At 52.1% G+C, this 20,094-nt stretch overlaps 1 protein-coding gene across 1 annotated transcript in view; it reads right to left on the bottom strand.

The window, feature by feature from the left end:
* NTN1 (netrin 1) overlaps positions 1 to 20,094 on the bottom strand; it is a 122,231-nt gene that overhangs the window by 37,156 nt on the left and 64,981 nt on the right. The window contains exon 2 of the mRNA XM_064151110.1: positions 13,558 to 13,746. Within this exon, the coding sequence (XP_064007180.1) occupies positions 13,558 to 13,746 (189 nt within the window). The remainder of the gene's footprint in view (positions 1 to 13,557; positions 13,747 to 20,094) is intronic.

The following is a 20,094-nucleotide window of genomic DNA, read 5'->3' on the forward strand; positions in this document are numbered from 1 at the left end:
AGGGACAGGATCTCCTCTCTCCATCTCTGGCCACACTGCTTTGGATGCAGCCCAGGCTGCCAGTGCCCATTGCTGACTCCTGTCCAGCTTCTCCTCCATCAGCACACCAAGTCCTTCTCTGCAGGGCTATTCTCCAACTCATCATCCCCCAGCCCGGACTGGTATCAAGGATTGCTCCAGTTTAGGTGCAGGACCTTGCACTTTGCTTTATTGGCTGAGATTTGGCTGATCCAGGACTTCAAAAACACTTGAGAGCAGAGGACCCTGCCTGAAAGGGTGCAGGAAATGCTGGAAATGTGGTTGAACTTGCTGGGATGTCTGTGGCCCACCAAAGGTTGGCAAATAGCATGACAAAAAAAGGTAAATATTTTTTTCTCTCCTGAATTTTGGTGTGAGGTATTTGCAGCTGCCCATCTATCCCTCCCACCTCCCCCCTACACGTGTTGAAAGATAAACAGAAGGATAAATCTCCAGGATTAGCTCTCTTCAAGTGTGACCTGTTTTGAGAAGCTACCTGAAAGAACCTGCATTTTTGGAGGAATTAGCATCTTCCTGTTTGAGGGGGAGCTGCTTCTTTGGGAGGTTTTTGGAATGATGGAAAATCCTTTGGACTGAACAACTGAAAGGAGCTTGATACCATAGGGTGCCCAGGTTTCTTCTTGTCACACTGATCCTGCAGCAATCACAGAATCACAGTTAACCAGGTTGGAAAAGATCTTTGAGATGATCACGTCCAGCTTATCACCTAATACCTTCTAATCAACTAAACCATGGCATTAAGTGCCTCATCCAGCCTCCTCTTAAACATCTCCAGGGATTGGGACTCCACCACCTCCCCAGGCAGCCCATTCCAGTGCCAATCACTCTTGCTGTGAAGAACTTCTTCCTAACATCCAGCCTGAACCTGCCCTGGCACAGCTTGAGGCTGTGTCCTTTTGTTCTGTCCCTGGGTGCCTGGGGGAAGAGACCAACCCTACCTGGCTCTAACCTCCCTTCAGGTAGTCATAGAGAGCAATGAGGTCTGCCCTGAGCCTCCTCTTCTGCAGGCTGCACACCCCCAGCTCCCTCAGCCTCTTGTCACATGGCTGTGCTCCAGCCCCTCCCCAGCGTTGGTGCCCTTCTCTGGACACGTTCAACATCTCAGAGAATGCTCTTTCTTAGATTGAGGGTCCCAGAACTGGACACAGCACTCAAGGTGTGGCTTGAGCAGTGCTGAGTACAGGGGCAGAATAACCTCCCTGCTCCTGCTGGCCACACTATTCCTGATACAGGCTAGGATGCCATTGGCCTTCTTGGTCACCTGGGCACACTGTGGGCATCTGATACCTGAGCACCTGAGCAGTTCCAGAAGGTTTATGCTGGCTCTGGGACCAGGATCATGTGGGGATGGGACCGTATTTAAGAGCAGAGAGAATCTCCACATCCTGCAAACCCCACAGATTTATGTCACCAATAAGAGGAATGATGCTCTTCAGGGTGTACCCTTCCCAGCCTGGCCCCAGCTAAGTTTGCTAGCCAGAAGCAGAGGCTGAAGTGCCTCTGTGTTAACCCTGAATGCTAACGATGGCTTTCAGTGTTTGCAACCAGTTACCAACTGGTTTGCAATGGGCTGGTGCTTGTCTGTGATACTTGGGCCTGGGATTTACTTCTCCCGAGGATTGTGTTCAGGCACAATGTCCCTCAGCACATTCTCCTGGAGATTTAAAAGTTCCTTGCCAGCAGAAAATGAATTCCCCCTTTTATCAGGCAAAGCCAAATAATCTCTTGGCACTTCACAGCGTCCCCTCCTCCTGTGCCGCTTCTCAGGACTCTCCCATTTCTTCCTCCTGAACTGGCACTGGGAGAAGCCAACGGCTTTGACACCCTCTGGTTTGGGCCAAATTTCACAGATTAGACCTTGTCTTTGTCCTCTCCATAACAAGTAACAGACGGGGCCCACAATGGCTCCACTGAGCAAGAGTCGCTGCTAATCCGGAGGGGCCTTTGAACCAGGGCAATAAATCCACTTTTTGGGCAGGAGCACTCTGGGCAGGCTTTAGGGAGACAGACAATGGGACAATTATGGCAACACTTCCCAAAATGCTCCAAAATCCTCCTGGTACAGGAGTGGTAAAAATTCCCCCACGGTCTGAGGGCATCACCTTTTGGGTGACTGCAAGGGAGCAGAGCGGTTGGGTTCAAGAGGGACAGGGACCCGCTGGAGAGGGCACAGCAAGGGGATACAAAGATGCTCAGCAAGGGGATACAAAGATGCTGAAGGGACAGGAACATCTCTGCTGAGGAAAGGCTGAGAGAATTGCATTTTAGCAATGGAAGATCCTACAGGACGGCTGCAGAGAGACCTTTCATGAGGGTGTTGAGAGACAGGGAATGGTTTGAAGCTGAGGAAGAGCAGGGTTGGACTGGATCTTAGGAAGAAGTTCTTCAGTACAAGGATGGGGAGGCGTGGAACAGGTTGCCCAGGGTGGGTGTGGATGCCTTGTCCCTGGGGGTGTTCAAGGACCAGGTTGGATGAGGCCTTGAGCAATCAATTCTGGTTGAGAGGCATCATTTACCATGGCAAGGAGGTTGGAGTAGATGATCTCTGAGGTCCCTTCCAACCTAAAGCCATTCTATGATTCTATGACCTGGAGAACTTTTCACTCTTGAGAACTGATCCAAAGCAGAAAATGATCTCACCAGTCTGAAAATATTTGCTTTGAAGGAGAATTGTTCCTTTTCTATTCTCTCTCCTGGAGATCAGCAAAGGTCTGGCGGCACAAAATGGATTTAGCAACTTTTAGTTCTCAGTCTGAGAGCTGAGATGCAGACCTGGGGTTTGGTCTGGTGGTTTGTTGTTTTGGGTTGTTGTTTGTTTGGGTTTTTTTTTACAATAGGGTGCAAATTCTCCTCTATTGTGTCGCTCCCTGCCACTTCTGAGAAACCACAATCCAAACCTGCCCTCCAGGCTTGCTCAGGGATAAGTTTCTGCTGAGGAAACTAAACCCAGTTCTGAAGGTGGTCGGCACCGAATGCAGCCAGGAAAAGTCCTCTCAGGCATTGTCATGGCAAGGAGGTGATTCTTCAGAAATGCAGAGCTCCAGCCAGGGAGTCAACTTTCCTAATAACCCAGACTATCCAAATCATAGAATCATACAATTGTTTGGGCTGGAAAAGACCTTTAAGATGATAAAATCCAACTGTTAACTCAGCACTGCCAGGTCACCACCAAACCATGTCCTTTAGTACCACATCTACAGCTTTTCAATCCTTCCAGGGATGGGGACTCCACCACTGCCCTGGGCAGCCTGGTCCAGGTCTTGAAGAAATTGTTCCTTGGGTCCAATCTAAACCTCTCCTGGTGCAACCTGAGGCCATTTCATTTTATGCTATCACTTCTTCTATGGAAAAAGAAACCAACCCCCACCTGGCTCCAACCTCCTCTCAGGGAGCTGTAGAGAGCAATGAGGTGTCCCTTCAGCCTCCTCTTCTCCAGACCAAACACCACCAGCTCCCTCAGCTGCTCATCACCACCCCTGTTCTCCAGACCCTTCCTCAGCTTTATTGCCCTTCTCTGAACAGGTTCTAGTCTCTCAACATCCTTCTTGGAGTGAGGGCTCAGAACTAAACCCAGGATTGGGGTCTCACAACAGCTGCAACTCAAGGAAAGTTATGGCATGGAGGTAAGTTTGCAGTGATCTTATTTACAGGCACAGGCAAACCTTTTTCCACTTTGTTTCTCCTTTCTTAAATTTTCCTTTTCTCCTGTTGTTGTTTTTTACTTTTTCTTTTGGTTATTGACCTTCTGACCTTCTATGCAATCTTCAGGAGACTGCAGCAGACCACAGACCCCTGGAGTGTGCACTTCCTCTGCAATGTAGCTGCCAAAGTCTCCTTGCCCCTTTGTGCTCTGACATCCCACAAGGGGGGCTGATCTACAAGTCCTCTGTGCCCCTTCTGAACATCAAGGTTGCAATCCCAGACTACCTAAAGTATGTTCCTCTGAAGGTAAATCATAGAATCATAGCATGGTTGGAGTCAGAAGAGACCTTAAAGATTATCTAGCTCCAGCCTCCCTGTCATGGGCAGGAAGACCTTCCACTAGACCAGATGGCTCAAGGCCCCATCTGACCTGACCTTGAGTATCTGTTTAAATGCTGCTGTATCCTGGGTGGGGGCAGAACATAAAGCAGAGAGAAGACAAAGTTCCTGGGAAGAGACACAGGATCACAGGATCACACAGGATTACAGGATGTCAGGGGCTGGAAGGGACCCAAAGAGATCATCCAGTCCAAGCCCCCTGCCAGAGCAGGACCATACAGTCTAGCTCAGGTCACACAGGAACACATCCAGACAGGCCTTGAAAGGCTCCAGAGGAGACTCCACAACCTCTCAGGGCAGCCTGTGCCAGTGCTCTGGGACCCTTACAGTCAAGAACTTCTCCCTTGTGTTGAGGTGGAACCTCCTGTGCTGCAGCTTCCACCCATAGCTCCTATCCCAGGGAGCAAGTGAGCAGAGCCTGTCCCCCCCTTCCTGACCCCCAGCCCTCAGATATTTATAGACATTTATTAAATCCCCTCTCAGTCTTCTCTTCTCCAGACTAAACAGCCCCAGGTCCCTCAGCCTCTCCTCATCAGGCAGTGCTCCAGCCCCATCATCATCCTTGTAGCCTTCCCTTGGACTCCCTTGAGCAGATCCCTAACCCTCATCCCTGGGTTTGCCCTCATCCCAGTTAATTTGCACTTGCATGAAGAGCCAACCCAAGTGCTGGAGCACTTCTAGAGGCAGATACACAGAGGAGCACAAATATGACCACTTTAGCTCACCAGTGGCTACAAACATGAAAGTCCAGAGTGGCCTCTGTGGTCTGTAAATATGTATCTGCATGCATGGCATCATCCCCACGTGCTGTGGTGGATGTGATGGAGCTGCAGCTGCCCTGGGCTGGAGGAAAAGGCTGTGCCTGACTCCAACATTTGGTCTGCTCCTTGCTGATGGCTTCCATAGATCAGACTTAATTAGAAAGTCCCTGGAACTGGAAGGTATGCATGAGAGTGAGAGCAGGATGGAGGCTGGCACATGGAGCCCCATCTGGCTTGAAGCAATTAGAAAGTGTCTCAGATGCTGAGTTTGCCACAGGAATATTCTGCTGCTGCCACACAGCAAACCTATCCCTCTCTGGCTTGCACAAAGGAGCTGCTTGGTTTGATGTGGCTGCTCATATGTCACTGTAACTGGAGGGGATTCAAAGCTGGCATGGCCAGGTAGATGTCTTGGTTGAGCTCAAAACTTCATTAAAAGGAATTAAACAGGAGTGATTTCACACAATCCCAAAATCCCAGCATGGTGGGGTTGGAAGAGCCCTCTGGAGATTGTCCAGTCCAGCCCCTCTGCTAAAGCAGGGCACCCACAGCAGCTTGCCTAGGAGGTCAATGCCCAGCTGGGTCTGGAAGCTCTCCACACAAGGAGACTCCACGACCTCCTTGGGCAGCCTGCTCCAGACCTCCAGCACCCTCACAACATAGAACTTTCTCCTCTTGTTCAGGTACCCTTCCAGTTTGTGCCCACTGCCCCTTGTCCTGTCATTGGGCACCACCGATAAGAGTCTGACCCCAGCCTCCTGCCTCCCACAGCTCCTTTGGCTCTTGCTGAGCATTGCTCAGATCCCCTCTGGGGCTGCTCTTCTCCAGGCTCCCGGCCCCAGGGCTAGCAGCCTTTGCTGCTCACAGAGCTGCTTTTCCCACTTGGGTGCCATCTTTCCGATGTGCTCACCCCACAAACTCCAAGCAGTTTAAGAGTCTCTGCAATAATCTTGCCCCTTCTTTACTTTGGGAGCCTTCCAGCCAGTGAATTGTGCAGCTCTACCCTTGGACCTGGAGTTGTTGGCCCTTGATGGCAGTGACACTTGAGTCTCCTGCCTTGCCTTAGAACACTTCCATGGAGTGAAAGCTTCATTGCTAGAACCTTTCTCCACCTGTTTTGCTGAGAGTTGCTGATGACAAGTTTTAGATGCAGGACACATAAATCAGTGCTCATCACTTGGAACAACATCTACCCAAGGAATTATGGTGCCTTGGGGGAGGGGGACACTGAGGCACAGCCACCAACAAATGCAGTCTGGAGGCGCAGCTAGAAAATTGTTCTGGTGTCAGCAGAAGAGAAAATCCACTCCATGTACAGCAGGTCTTGGAGGTTTGGACTTTTCCCAGTGAGGTGACCAAGCCTTCATACAGGAGCTTGGTCCAAGCACTACAGACTGGCTCATCTCTCATCTGAGAGCAGCTCCAGCTGGTTTTCAAAGAGGAAGAAGAGGAAGAGAAGGATGAACTCCCTGTGTGGACCTCACAGAAGGTATTGCTTTGGACTTGGCCACGTGAAACCACAAATGAGCTGGACCAGAGATGGGCATGGAAATGAGGGTGCTGGAGGCCTGAAGCAGGCTGCCCAGATAGGTTGTGGAGTCTCCTCTAGAGATCTTCAAAACCCACTTTTGCTGTGTAGTCTGCCCTAGGTGAGGAGTTGGACTCAATGATCTCTGGAGGTCCCTTCCAACCGCTGGCATCCTACAATTCCATGCTCTGGGGAGAGGAGGATCTCTTTTAGGATGCACTTTACCTCCTAAGGTGGACACCAAGAGTAGATCTTCTGCACTGATGCCCCAGAGTGATGAGAAGGATCCTGTGGGAGCTTGTGCTTGCTGCAAATAAAGGAAGACTGGGGACAGGAGCCATGCCAGAAGCCACCCCTGGTGGCCCTGCTGCTAGAGGGGGCCCTGGTTTCACCCATTCCCTGGTCTTTGGGATGTCTTATCTGTGAGCTTGTCTGACCCATACCTAGCTGTGGGCTGGGGACCCTGATGGCAGGGGACATCTCTGAGGATGGAGGGATGCTGACCAGAGCTGAGACCTGCAGAGATTCCCCAGACTGATCTGTGACATGGCCTGTAGCACACCAGGGTGGGAAGCTGGTGTGAGCCTGGCCTCAGACGCTGCCATCTAAGGTGGGCTTTACCTTAGCTACCTTCTGCACTTCAACTTCGCAGTGGGTCTCAAGGCAGCAGGAGGAGATTGCATCTGCCCTGGCTTCAGCCTCGTGGAAATCACCTCTCTTCTCTAAGCTGGTCATGCAGCTCCCTCTATAGTCGGTGGAGAGAGGCAGGGGACTCGACCCACTGTCCCTGTCACCAGGGGCTCTGGTCTCCTCTCCAGCCAGCACAAGGAGCCAAAGGGCTTCCACTGCAACAGGTCCCCTAGTAGGAAAACCTGCTCCTGCCCCTATGAAATCAAAGTCTGGGGGCTGAGCCCATGGGAACAGCACTCGCCCTCCCTCTGCTTGACCCAAACTGTCTCTAAAAAGCCAGCATCAAAGTCCTGAGCCTTTGTGGGCACAAAGAGGACAGACAGGGGAGCTGGGAGTGGGGGTTTTGTGCACAAGCCATCCACTCATCCTCTGGTGCAGATGGGAAGCCTGGCACGGTCCTGGGGCTGCAGCAGATCCCATTTTTGACCAAAACACCGAGTCCTGAGGAATGTGACCTCATCAGATGGCAAATCCTGCCCCTCCAAAGGGGTTTGTGCTGGCAGGTTCCACATGAGCACATTCCCAACATGTGTCCTTTGTCATCTTGTCAGCAGAAAGGGTTCAAATCCTTCCCCACAAGTGCCAAGCTAGAAAACTCCACAGAGTCTCTGCTCTGAGGGAATTCCCTTAATGTCAATAACCTGGCAAATATCAAGAGGAAACATAATCAGAAGAACTAACACCAGATTTAGAGTGGCCCATGGCAGAGGAGATGGAGCTTTGCCGGACCCAGAGGTGGAATTTCACTTGCAACACCATTTGGAGCAGAGGGGAAGTAGAAGAAATGAGATGCAAGAGTGGGAAGCAGTATTTGGAAGCAGAAGGAATGGAAAGCAGAAGGAATGGGAAGCAAAAGGAATGAGAAGAAGGAATGGAAAGCAGAAGGAATGAGAAGCAGCAGTGGGAAGCAGCAGGATTGGGAAGCAAAAGGAATGAAAAGAAGAAGGAATGGGAAGAAGATGGAATAAGAAGCAGGAGTAGAAAGCAGGAGAGAGAAGCAGAGGGAGTGGGAAGCAGAAAGAATGTGAAGCAGGAGCCGCAGCAGGAGTGGGAAGCAAAAGGAATGAGAAACAGGAGTGGGAAGCAGAAGGAATGGGAAGCAGAAGGAAAGTGAAGCAAAACAAATGAGAAGAAGGAGGAATGGGAAGCAGGACTTCAGTGTTTTGGAAGCTCTTCATACTCTCACAAAAGCCAATGAGCAAAGAGGAACAATTCACTCTTCTTTCGAGGTCTAAAAGATTAATTGATTCAATTCCTTGTGTGTGGAATTTTGTGGCTTCTTGGGACACACCTAAGGGGTGTGCATAGGAGCAGGGGTTGGATCTGTCTGCCAGAGCACAGGACACCCTAGCCCAGTGCCCACTGGGATAAGCCCATCCATAGCCCATGGCATTGGCTGGCACTGCCATCATGCTCCTCCAGCCCCAGAGTCCCCACAGGGCTCAGTTCTGCTGCCTGACCTCAAAATGCCAGGGGAAACCCAAGCCCTTGCTTCAGTAAGTGGTGTCCCTGGGCTTGCCCAACCACCCACCACACACCCTCGCAGTCCTCCTCCAGCTCCCAGGCCCAGCCTGGCAGGCTCTGGCACACGCCCAGCCTTGCCCCTTCACGCAATATCCCTGTTCCAGCTGTCATCAATTCCCTTGCATGTGGTCTGCAAGCTCCATGCCATGCCCTGCCTGTTGTGTGGCTCTGTGACAGGGCATCTCCAGTTGGTGACAATTTTCTTGCTTTTATTGGTTTTGCAAGAAAAATAACTGGAAGCAAATGCCCAGGCAGGAGCAGCACATGGCTGTGCTGCTGTTAACCAGAGAGGGGAGGGGAGAAGCCCAGATTCAAGCCCTACTTGAAGTCTGACTGGAGCAGGCTGCTCAGAGAGTTGTGGAGTCTCTTTTGCTAGAGATCTTCACAACCCACCTGGATGTGTTCCTGTGTGATCTGCTTTAAGTGGTCCTGCTTGGCAGGGTTGATGGTCTCAATGATTGCCAGAGGTCACAGAGTTACACAAGGTTGGGGGCTGGAAGGGACTTCCAAAACTCATCCAGTCCAAGCCCCCTGCCAGAGCAGCATCACCTAGAGCAGGTCACACAGGAACACATCCAGGTGGGTTTTCATTATCTCCAGAGAAGGAGACTCCACAACCCCCCTGAGCAGCCTGTTCCAGGGTTCTGTCACCCTCACAGGTTAAAAAACACCTCCTCATCTTGCTGTGGAACATCCTATGCCTTAGCTTCCACCATTGCCCTTGTCCTGTCACTGGGCATCACCCAGCAGCTTCCTGGCACTCACCCTGCACGTCTTTGTAACCAGTGATGAGGTGACCTCTCCAAGCTTCCTCAGGCTCTCCTCATGAGGAAGATGTTCCACTCCATCATTTTTGTGGCTCTGTGCTGGACTCTCTCAAGCAGTTTCCTGAGGTCCTTCCTGAACTCGGGGCCCCAGAACTGGACACAATATTCCAGACGTAGCCTCACCAGAGCAAAGTAGAGGGGCAGGAGAACCTCTCTAGACATAAAGGTTGATCCCTTCTGACCCCCTACCGTTCTGTTTCTCACACCAAGGTGCTGCTATAGACAACTTCAGGTCATCCAAAGCATCTTTTAATTAAAACTAATTGTAGGTTTGGCCATTAGAAACCCAACCAGACCTCAGCTGTTTGCTGCTAAGACAAGCCCAGGTCATTAGAAGTACCTTTAATTAGAAGTAAGTATAGGTTGGGCTATTAGAAAACCAACCAGCCCTCTGCTGGGGCAGGAGGACACTGCCCAGCTCCACCTTCTGCTCACCTTTGCTGCCTGAGCCTCACTTCATGCCCTGCAACAAGGGCTGCAGTTGGTGGCATTTTCTTTTTCTCCAAGGGAAAAAGAGGCAGGTGTGGCACAAATGCTTCTGCAATGTGATGTTTGTGGCTTAAATACCCAATCCAACCTTTTACCACCATGCAACTCATGCCTCTATAGTTTTTAGCCATTGGGTGGGGGTTGAACTGAGATTCATGATCCAGATAGAGTCATGGAATCAGTCAGGGTTGGAAGGGACTGCAAGGATTATCTAGTCCCAACCCCCTTGCCATGGACAAGGACACCTCAGACTAGATCAGGTTGCTCAGAGCCACATCCAGCCTGGCCTTAAACACCTCCAGGGATGAGGCTTCCACCACCTCTCTGGGCAATCCCGTCCAGGCTCTCACCACCCTCATGGTGAAGAACTTCCTCCTAATATTCACTCTGAAATTTACCCATTTCCAGCTTTATTCCATTCTCTCCAGTCCTATCACTCCCTGACATCCTAAAAAGTCCCTCCTCAGCTTTTTTGTAGCCCACTTAAGACACTGAAAGGCCACAATAAGGTCACCTGGGAGCCTTCTCCTCTCCAGACTGAACAGCCCCAACTATCTCAGTCTCTCCTCATAACAGAGCAGCTCCATCCCTTTGATCATCCTTGTGGTCCTTCTCTGGACACCTTCCAGCACATGAATTGAGGTTCATGACCCAGATCATGGAATGGAGTGGGAGATGAGGAATATGAGTGAGAAGGGAGGTAGATTAGCTGCATGTGTCTCTTAGGCTGAATTAATGAAGGTGAATTAATACGAAAGTCTTTTCAGCAGCTCTTTCATGGAACATTTGCTCTCTGAGCTTGTGCTCACTTGCCAGGGTGGTACTTGACACTGGTGATGCCTCACTGGTGGTGCCTCACCTGGAGCACTCTGTGCAGCTCTGGGCCCCTCATTTCAAGGATATTGAGGTGCTGGAGCAGGTCCAGAGGAGAGTGATGAGACTGGGGAGGGGGCTGGAGGGAAAGGCTGATGAGGAGAGGCTGAGGGAGCCTGTTCAGCCTGGAGAAGAGGAGACTGAGAGGTGACTTCATCAGTGTTTATAAAGATGTAAAGGTGAGTGGCAGGAGGCTGGAGCCAGGTTCTGCTGGGTGATGCCCAGTGACAGGACAAGGGGCAATGGGTGGAAGCTGAGGCACAGGAAGTTTCATGGGAACATGAAGAGGAATTTATTTCCCTGGGAGGGTGACAGAACCCTGGAACAGGCTGCCCAGGGGGTTGTGGAGCCTCCCTCTCTGGAGATAATCAAAACCTGCCTGGATGTGTTCCTGTGTGATCTGCCCTGGGTGATCCTGCTCTGGCAGGGGGTTGGACTGGATGAGCTTTGGAGGTCCCTCCAGCCCCTGACATTCCATGATTCTGTGATGCAGGGCAGACAGAATGGGTGGAACCTAACCCCCCCACCCCCGTCCTCGTGTCACCAACAGAGGCCAGGAAAAGCAGCTTTCAAAGGGATGCCTTTGCTGGAGGAAACTTCATTTCGCCTGCTTTTGTATGGGACGGTGGATTACAGCAACAATAAACCACTGCAAGCAGTGTGAAATTGTGCTAATAGCCTGCGAGCCGGGGAGCTGCTCATGCCCCAGGAATATTTATTACCTTACCTTTGTATCTGTTAGCTCCAATCGGCACAGTTTTGTTATAAACCCTGGGGGGTTGGAGAAGTATTGAAATGTGGCCAGCTCAGATTTCAAGAGTGGGAGCGGTTGGAGAAGGCAGGGGGATGAGAAAAGGAGGATTGCAAAGAGCATTTTACAGAGGGGGGATGATGCAGAGGGTGGGAGATTTAGCCTGGAGATCCTGCAGGGTGACCCAAGAATCACAGAATGGTAGCAGGGCTTGGAAGGAACCTCTGGAGGTTATTGAGTCCAACTGCCCTGCCAAAGCAGAATTACCTAGGGCAGGTCACACAGGAGTGCATCCAGGTGGGTCTTGAAATTCTCCAGAGAAGGAGACTCCACCACCACTCTGGGTAGCCTGTTCCAGGCCTTCAGCACCCTCACACCAAACAGTTTTTTCCTCATGTTATGGTGGAACATTCTGGGTTCCAGTCTGTTCCCAATTTCCCCCTCGTTCTGTCACAGGAGACCATTGAAAAGAGGCTGTCACAGGATGTCAGGAGCTGGAAGGGACCCAAAGGGATTGTAGAGCTCAATCCCCCTGCCAGAGCAGGACCATGCAATCTAGCTCAGGTCACACAGGAACACATCTAGACAGGTCTTGAAAGGCTTCAGAGAAGGAGACTCCACAGCCTCTCTGTGGAGCCTGTTCCAGTGTTCTGTGACCCCTTCTTCTTGACAGTCATCCTTAAGATATTTGTGAACCCTGATCAGATCTCCTCTGGGGGTTGCTCTTCTCCAGGCTACGCATCCCCAGGGCTCAGCCTGTGAAGGGCAGCACACATCTGCCTGGGTGCTCACTTGGGGAAACTGAGGCTGGGCATATGTCTGAGCTTTCCTACCTGCAGGCACTACCCTGTGCTTTTTGGGTGACACCACTGTGTGGAGAGAGTGAGAGGCCAGGGGGCAGCAAGGATGAATGGGCAGGAGAGGGGGAGCAAGCTGCAAGGCCAGAGAGGAGAGCAAAAAGCAAGAGCTGAGAATTGCTGGGGGTTACGTGTGGCCATCACTGACAATACAAGGCAAGGACTGCCTTATCCTGGAATGGAAAACCTGGGGATGGGCAAGGGAAGGGATTCACCCTACCCTCCAGCAGAGCATCCCCTCCCAGCTTCCCATAGGGACTGGAATGCCTATGGATGCAGAGTGGCGGTAGCTGGGAAAGAGAACTTCTCTGCCCTGAATCCCACCCCATCTCCAGGAGAAACCTAACACATCAGAGCCCTGGGAAAGAGGCAGTTGTGCTTTGGAAAGACTGGGAGGTGAGGAGCCCAGCACCCCAATCCCCTTTCTGGGCAGCAGGAAGGCAAATGAGAATCAGGCTCTGGGCATCAGTGAGCACTCTGCTGTCTGGGGTGATGGATGCCCTCCTGCATCGCTGCCCAGGCCTGCTTGAGGGGGTGCCCAAGACTTCATTATTTCCCTTGGTTTGCCTCAGCCCAACCTCTGCTCTGGCTGGGGAAGCAGAAAGAGGAACATTCTGAGGACACAGAACTACTTGGGACCAGAGGCAAAATGTGACCATGTGTGGCAGGGTGCTTGTTGCCAGAGCTGGGTCCATCTGGGATACCAGGTGATAGGGGTGGTGTGGAAAGGGCTCGGTTCCCTTGTACCTCTGCCTTCTCCAACCCACCCAAAAGGCTCTGGGGAAACCTTAGAGCAGCCTTGCAGTACTTAAAGGGGGATACAGGAGAGCTGGGAAGGGACTTCAGGCAACAGCTCATAGTGACAGGATGAGGGACAATGGCTTTGAACTGGAAAAGGGGAGGTTTAGACTGAAGATTAGGAAGAAATTCTTGACAGTGAGAGTGGTGAGACACTGGCACAGGTTGCCCAGGGAGGTTGTGGCTGCTCCCTCCCTGGAGGTGTTCAAGGCCAGGCTGGATGAGGCCTTGAGCGACCTGTTCTAGTGGGAGGTGTCCCTGCCTATGGCGGGGGTTGGATCTGGCTGAGCTTTGAGGTCCCTTCCAACCTAAACCATTCTATGATTTAACCCTTCTGTGGCAGGATCTGATGGTGTTGGCCACCCCCCCGCCCCGGTACCTTTGCAGGCCTTGCGGTGGGAGATGGGCTTGCTGAGGTCGCGGTAGAAGCCCTCCTTGCAGTAGTGGCAGTGGCGCCCGGCAGTGTTGTGGCGGCAGTTGAGGCAGACGCCGCCGCTCTTGCGCCCCGACAGCTTGTACAGCTCCATGTTGAAGCGGCACCGCCGGGCGTGCAGGTTGCAGTTGCAGGCTGCGAGAGGGAAAGAGCAGAGAGCGTCAGCATCTGCGCCCAGCCCCAGAGGTGCCAGCCCTAGGGGAGCCTGTGCGTGCAGGGCAGGACACGCTCAAGGTCCTGCCCAAGGGGTGCCACAGAATAGGGTGCTGTGGTGGCACCTCAGGTATGCGAAGCTCACTGCCAACCCACAGCTCTCCTTGACCGGTGTTGAGCCCGGAGTTTTGGAGGGGATGCTGAGGTCACTGAGACCTTGTCTGGCCCAGCTTTTGTCTCTCTCCTCTCTGAAGGTGAAGTAAAAGCTGGGTGCAGGCAGGGTTGCGAGGGCAGGGAGCCCATCCGATGTCAGATGTCAACACACAGCCCCTGGCTGCTCCTCCAGCTTTGCCCCACGCGAGCCCTGCTCACCTCTCCTCTTGTCTGCTCTCTCACTGCAGTGCTTCATCTCATGTGACCCTTTGGCACAGATGCCCCTGGAGACTGCTGCAAACCATTCCCATTTCTCAACACCCAGCACTGGGGGAGCTCCCTCTTCCTGTGCATGGGCGAAAGGGGGGTTCCAGCTTCACCTGCCCAACCTTCTCACTCTCCCCACTCTCAGTGGTGTGTTCAAGCTTCAAATATCATTTCAAGACCTTCCTAGGCAGCTTCTTCCCCAGCTTTCCTTCCCACGCTTGGTGTTGCACATCTGCAGCCCTGTATTACCTCACCTCTGCCTCACCATCTCCATCCCACCGCAGAATCACAGAATAGCTTTGGTTGGAAGGGACCTTCAAGATCAGCCAGTCCAAGCTTCAACCCAACACTGCAAGGCTGATACTAAACCATGGCCCAAGCACCAGGTCCACCCCTTCAGCACCCCCAAGGATCACAGAACCACAGAATGATAGGGTTTGGAGGGGACCTCAGAAGATGATCCAGTCCAACCCCCTTACCAGAGCAGAGCAGATCACACAGGAACGCATCCAGGTGGGCTTTGAATATCTCCAGAGAAGGAGACTCCACAACCCCCCTGGGTAGCCTGTTCCAGATGGTGACTCCACCACTGCCCTGGGCAATGTTTGAGAACCCTTTCAGAAGAGAAATATTTCCAGGACAGCCTCAGTCAGTCAAACGCCTCAGAGTCCCCCTCTGCTTTGATTGCCTGTGCTGTGACCAGACCTGTCAGGAGATGTCCAATTTCTCCACCATATGCAGCCTAATGTCAACACAGGGACTATTTTAACAGGAGGCCTTTGCAAAGGACGACTTCAGGACTTCAAAAGCTCGACCCCTTGCCTGCCTCTCCCCAGAGCTGTCAGGGCAACATCAAGAGGCAGTTGCTCTGGGCTTTGCTGAGAATTTTATAGCTTGTTTTCTTTTCCCTTTGCTTTTATTTGCTCTTCACCCCCGAAACAATACATCTGTGCAATGCCAACCCACAGCTGGGCCTCTCGCCTCAGCACGAAGGTGTCACGGCTCTGGGCTTGTCACCTTCCTTTAGAGCAGAGATGTCTTAATCCCTCATTCCTTCCTGTTTACCTTATGGTGCTTGCCCAGGACAAAGCCATGCTATATTTGCTAAATCATCAGCTTTCAGCCCAGAAAATGCCAGTGCTGTTCCGCGTTACTTCTCAGCAACAATCCCCAGCGAACTCGGGATGTGAAAGGAGCGAGGAGATCAAAATCCCCTGGACGCGTCCCGTCAGGGGGATGGAGGCTGCTCTCTCTGTGCCTTGCAGGCTGACATGATGAGGCCCAACTTCACACCCCCACCAAACGCTGGAGATTCACAGAACCACAGAGTCACGCAAGGCTGGGGGCTGGAAGGGACCTCCAAAGCTCACCCAGTCCAACCCCCTGCCAGAGCAGCATCACCTAGAGCAGATCGCACAGGAACACGTCCAGGTGGGTTTTGAGTATCTCCAGAGAGAGAGACTTCACAAGCCCCCTGAGCAGCCTGTTCCAGGGTTCTGTCACCCTCACAGGGAAAAAAATTCCTCCTGTTTCCATGGAACTTCCTGCACCTCAGCTTCCACCTTTGCCCCTTGTCCTGTCATTGGGCATCACAGAGCAGAGCCTCTGGGCACTCATCCTTTACATCTTTATAAACATGAATGACATCACCTCTTGGTCTCTTCTTCCCCACACTAAAGATCTCCAGCTCCCTCAGTTTCTCCTCTTAAGGAAGATGTTCCACTCCATCGTTTTTGTGGCTCAGTGCTGGAATTTTTCAAGCAGTTCCAAGGTGCTAGTGTGCAGAAGAGTAGCCTGAGCATGGTTTGCTGTCCATCAGGAAGTAATATTCCCAACACCAACTTTGAACTGGGGTTTGCTACTCCTGAGATGAGCCCACCAGCCTTGTCAGATCCCAAAACAGGAGGTGACCATCACAGAGAGCAGGGTCACAGCTCCTGCACACAGAGGCAATCAGTGATTTTTACCTCTGGCTGCTCCTGTCCAGTTCTGACTGCTGCTGCAAGCGCACTTAACCAACCTGTTTGTACCAAGAAGATGTGACACCTCCCTCCCCTGGCTTGGAGGCTTTCCCCTTCCATCTTAACCTCAGACAACCACTTTCTAGGAGCACTCCAGAAGCTGCTCAGCTCTGCTGTCATCTGTTTCTCACAACCTGCCAAGAAGGTGCTGCTAGCACCACAGTATCCCTGGCACCACTATTGTACTCTTGGTACCACTGTGGTTCCTCTGCCACCACCACAGTACCTCTGTCTCCACTATGGTATTCCTGGTGCCACCGTGGTACTCCTGGTACCACAATGATTCCTCTGCCACCACCATGGTACCCATGTCACCACTGTGGGTCTGCCACCATCAACAAGGAGATTAGAGGTGGTTCTTGCCCTGCAGAATGCAGAAGCCAAGCTGTAGGGAAGATGATGTTTCTAAAGTCTCAATCCTTGTTTTACAGAGAGGTGACCAAGGTGTTGAGATGAAACCTTTCTCACAGGCATGCAGGAGCACAGGACTGATTGCCCTGCCCAGGGCAGAGCTTTCCTCCAGGCGTGGACCTACTGACAGGTGCATCAGAGCTGCAACATGAAGGATGTCCTCTTGGTGCTGTGGTGCAAGGCTGCAGCAGAGACTCTGATTTCAGCTCACAAGTGTCAGTTTAGTTTAGCTTCTCCACAAAAGCAAGAAAGAAACCCCTCTCACATGCCCTGCCTGAACTGGTGCAGCTGGAGTGAGTCTGCCTGGCTGCTGTCAAAGGGAGGAGGAGGATTTTCTCTCTGGTGAACATGAAGAAGACTTGAGCTCCGTGTAGAAGGACAACATCAGAGAGAGCTTTAGGCCTGGTTGTCCAAGCCTGGTTCTAAAACCAGCAATGTTTGCCCTGGTGAGGAGAAGTTTGTGTCTCTGCTTGTGACTAGAGGTTCCCAGGTGTTTCAGGTGGAAACACATCTGTTTTCTAAGTGAGTCAGCAACCATCCAACTGTTGACTGCCAGGACCCCAGTCCAACACCCCACGTGACAGCCAGAAAATGCTTAAGGTCAAATTCTAGCCTGTAAGAACTTAAAAGAGCTTTACCCACTACTGCAGGGCTGAAGGCCACGTTCTCCTTGCATCTCAGCCTCTCCTTGCCCTACCACCCTTGCCAGGCTGGCAGTAGAATAATAGAATCATCACAGAACCCTTTGGCTTGGGAGGGACCTTGAATATCATTTAGTTCCAAACCCCCCTGCATGGGCAGGGACACCTCCCACTGGAGCAGGCTGCTCAGGGATTCATCCAGCCTGGCCTGGAACACCTCTAGGCAGGGAGCAGCCACAGCCTCCCTGGGCAACCTGTGCCAGTGTCTCACCACCCTCACTGCAAACAACTTCTTCCTAACATCCAGTTTCAATCTCCCCTCTGCCAGATTAAACCCATTGCTCCTCATCCTGCCATTGCAAGACCTTGTCAATACTCCCTCCCCAGCCCTCCTGTAGGCCCTCTCTAGGTACTGGAAGGCTATTATAAGGTCTCCTCAAATCCTTCTCTTCTCCAGGCTGCAGAGCCCCAACAGCTCTGCCGTGAGCACTAAGGTTTCCAGCTAGAGCAGGCTGTCCAGGGTCACATCAAGTTTAACCCTGAATATCTCCAGGGAAGGAACCTCCACCACATCTCTGGGCAAACTCTGCTGGTATTTTGCCCCCCTTACCATGGAGAACTTCCTCCTGATGACCAACCTAAATCTGCCCTGCTCCAGTGTATCAACGACACAACCTCTGGACTCTGCTCAAGCAGAGGACAACAAAGTTTGGAGCCCCTCAGCCCGAGGCTCTGCCATCCCTGCTGTAGCTGTGAGCACGCAGACACCGCTCCAGCATCCAAAGCCTTGCGACTTGCTGCCGGCTCTGCTCACAAACCACAGGATTGAGTCCCTGTTGACCAAGATGAGGAGGCATCACCCCGGGGGGTGGCGTGGCCTCCCAGGGAACCTTGTTCTTCCTTGAAGCTGGCAGAAGTGTGTGTTTTCCAAAGAGCATGAAAGCTCACCTCCTCCTCAAACTTGGGGTTTAGTTAGAGCTGGACTGCACCACTGGGCTGTTTTGCAAGATTGCATTGGCAAATCTCATTTGAAATTCAAAGCTGAGCCCACCCTAAGAGGGAGTGCAAATGTCTTCACTTTTCTTTGGTTGCCTGATAAGCAGAAATGTTTTCTGCAAAGCCAGGAGAAGCAGAACTCTTGGGGCTTTCTCAAGGTCTTTGCAAATATTTCCTCTGGTCCTAGCAGGGCAGAACTGCATGGAGGGGTAAGGACAGTGTGTGGAGCTGCTCACAGCTCTGCTCCTGAGAAGCTGATCTTCAGGGATGGGAAAATCACACTCTGGAGAAGGGGAGAAGCTAAACCTCACAAGAAGCTTCAAGTTGCTTCTCAAAACAGCCATCTCTGTCCTCATCCAGAGCAAACAACCTAAAGATTGTGTGTGCCTTGGGGCATAAACCCTCCCAGGAGGAAGTGAATTCACTGCGAGGAGGCGTGGATGGTTAAGCACCTCTCCATGCCCAGCCCCCCTGCACTTGGTCCCTCTAAGAGCTTTTCCCAAGCAGCCAAGGAGCAATGGCCAACCCTCTGCTGTGACTTCTCAGCTGGTTGTTTTTTTTGGCTCAATCAGCTCAGCCTTGGCTCTGTCTCTTCCTTCCACCTGCACTCCCAGGGCCCCAAGGACATTTGCTGGGCACCGATTACCTCCTAACCTCCACCCCACACACACACAAGTGCTTTTCCATCATCTGCCTCCTCCTGATCCACCTGTTTGTGCAGACAGAAGGGGCCAAAGTGATCCAAGTGGGGTGGTTGGAATTGAAATGTCCTTCTCCTGTGCTCACCCTGAGTGCCTGGGTCCTGAGGGGCCAGTGCTGTGCACTGCTGGCCACCAGCCAGGGCTAGCTGGCAGCTCCATCTGTAGCCCCATGTCTTTGCAGCTACCCAGCAGGCAAGGCTTCCGACTGGAGGAATAGAACCACCCTATTTTCTCTTGACAATAGCAGAGAGGGATGGAAGAATGAGGGCAATGCAAGTAATGACCCATCTAGGCGTCAGGAAGTCCTTACTGGGCATGAGGCTAGGACAGGCCATGATGAGATCCATCACACTGCTGCCACAGCCTTGGAGAAAACTGCTGGTGAAGTCTGGAGGTGCTAAGCCTGGGCAGTGAATCATAGAATCATAGAATCAACCAGGTTGGAAGAGACCTCCAAGATCATCCAGTCCAACCTAAGCAAATCACCATGGCTGGGAGCTGCACATTAGGACCTACAGGGACTCAAGAGCAGGTGAAGATGCTTTTGGATGCCAGCTCTGGAGGTCCCGGGAGCTGCAGGCAGGGTGCAGCTCAGCCAGCCACATGCTGCCTGGATGGAGGCACGCAGCAGGCCCAGCTCCCGCCCACCCTTTCTCTTGCTGAGGTTCATCCCCTGCTGTGCTAAAACATTTTCTCTCCTTCCTAACATGAAGTGGCCTGGCTTTAATTTCCAACCAGTGCCACAGAAAGTGGCTCTTTAGCAACCCATCTTTTCTTTCTACGAACGCCTGCGCCAGCTGGAGGAAAAATCACTTCCCAGCCCTGGCACCACCCACGCTCCCCACGCTTTGCTTTTACCTGCTGGAGAAGACAACCCTGTGCAGGCTGCAGACCCAGCTATGGGCAGCCATGTCCCAGGTGCTGAGACCTCTTTGATGAAAGGGTTTGGCTCCAGTTGCTCGCCAAAGCTCAGTGCTGCTGTCTCCCAGCTCTCTTCTTTTTCTTGCTTTGCCAAGGACCTCACAAGCCTTTTGTTCGCTGACTTTATTGCACACAGATGTACAGAGCTCCATCAAACAGCCCCTACCTGGCTGCCAGGCTTCAATATGAACAATCAGATATGGCTTAGAAGCAGATGTG

This window comes from Pogoniulus pusillus, chromosome 11 (assembly GCF_015220805.1).
Source record: "Pogoniulus pusillus isolate bPogPus1 chromosome 11, bPogPus1.pri, whole genome shotgun sequence".
NCBI lineage: Eukaryota > Metazoa > Chordata > Aves > Piciformes > Lybiidae > Pogoniulus > Pogoniulus pusillus.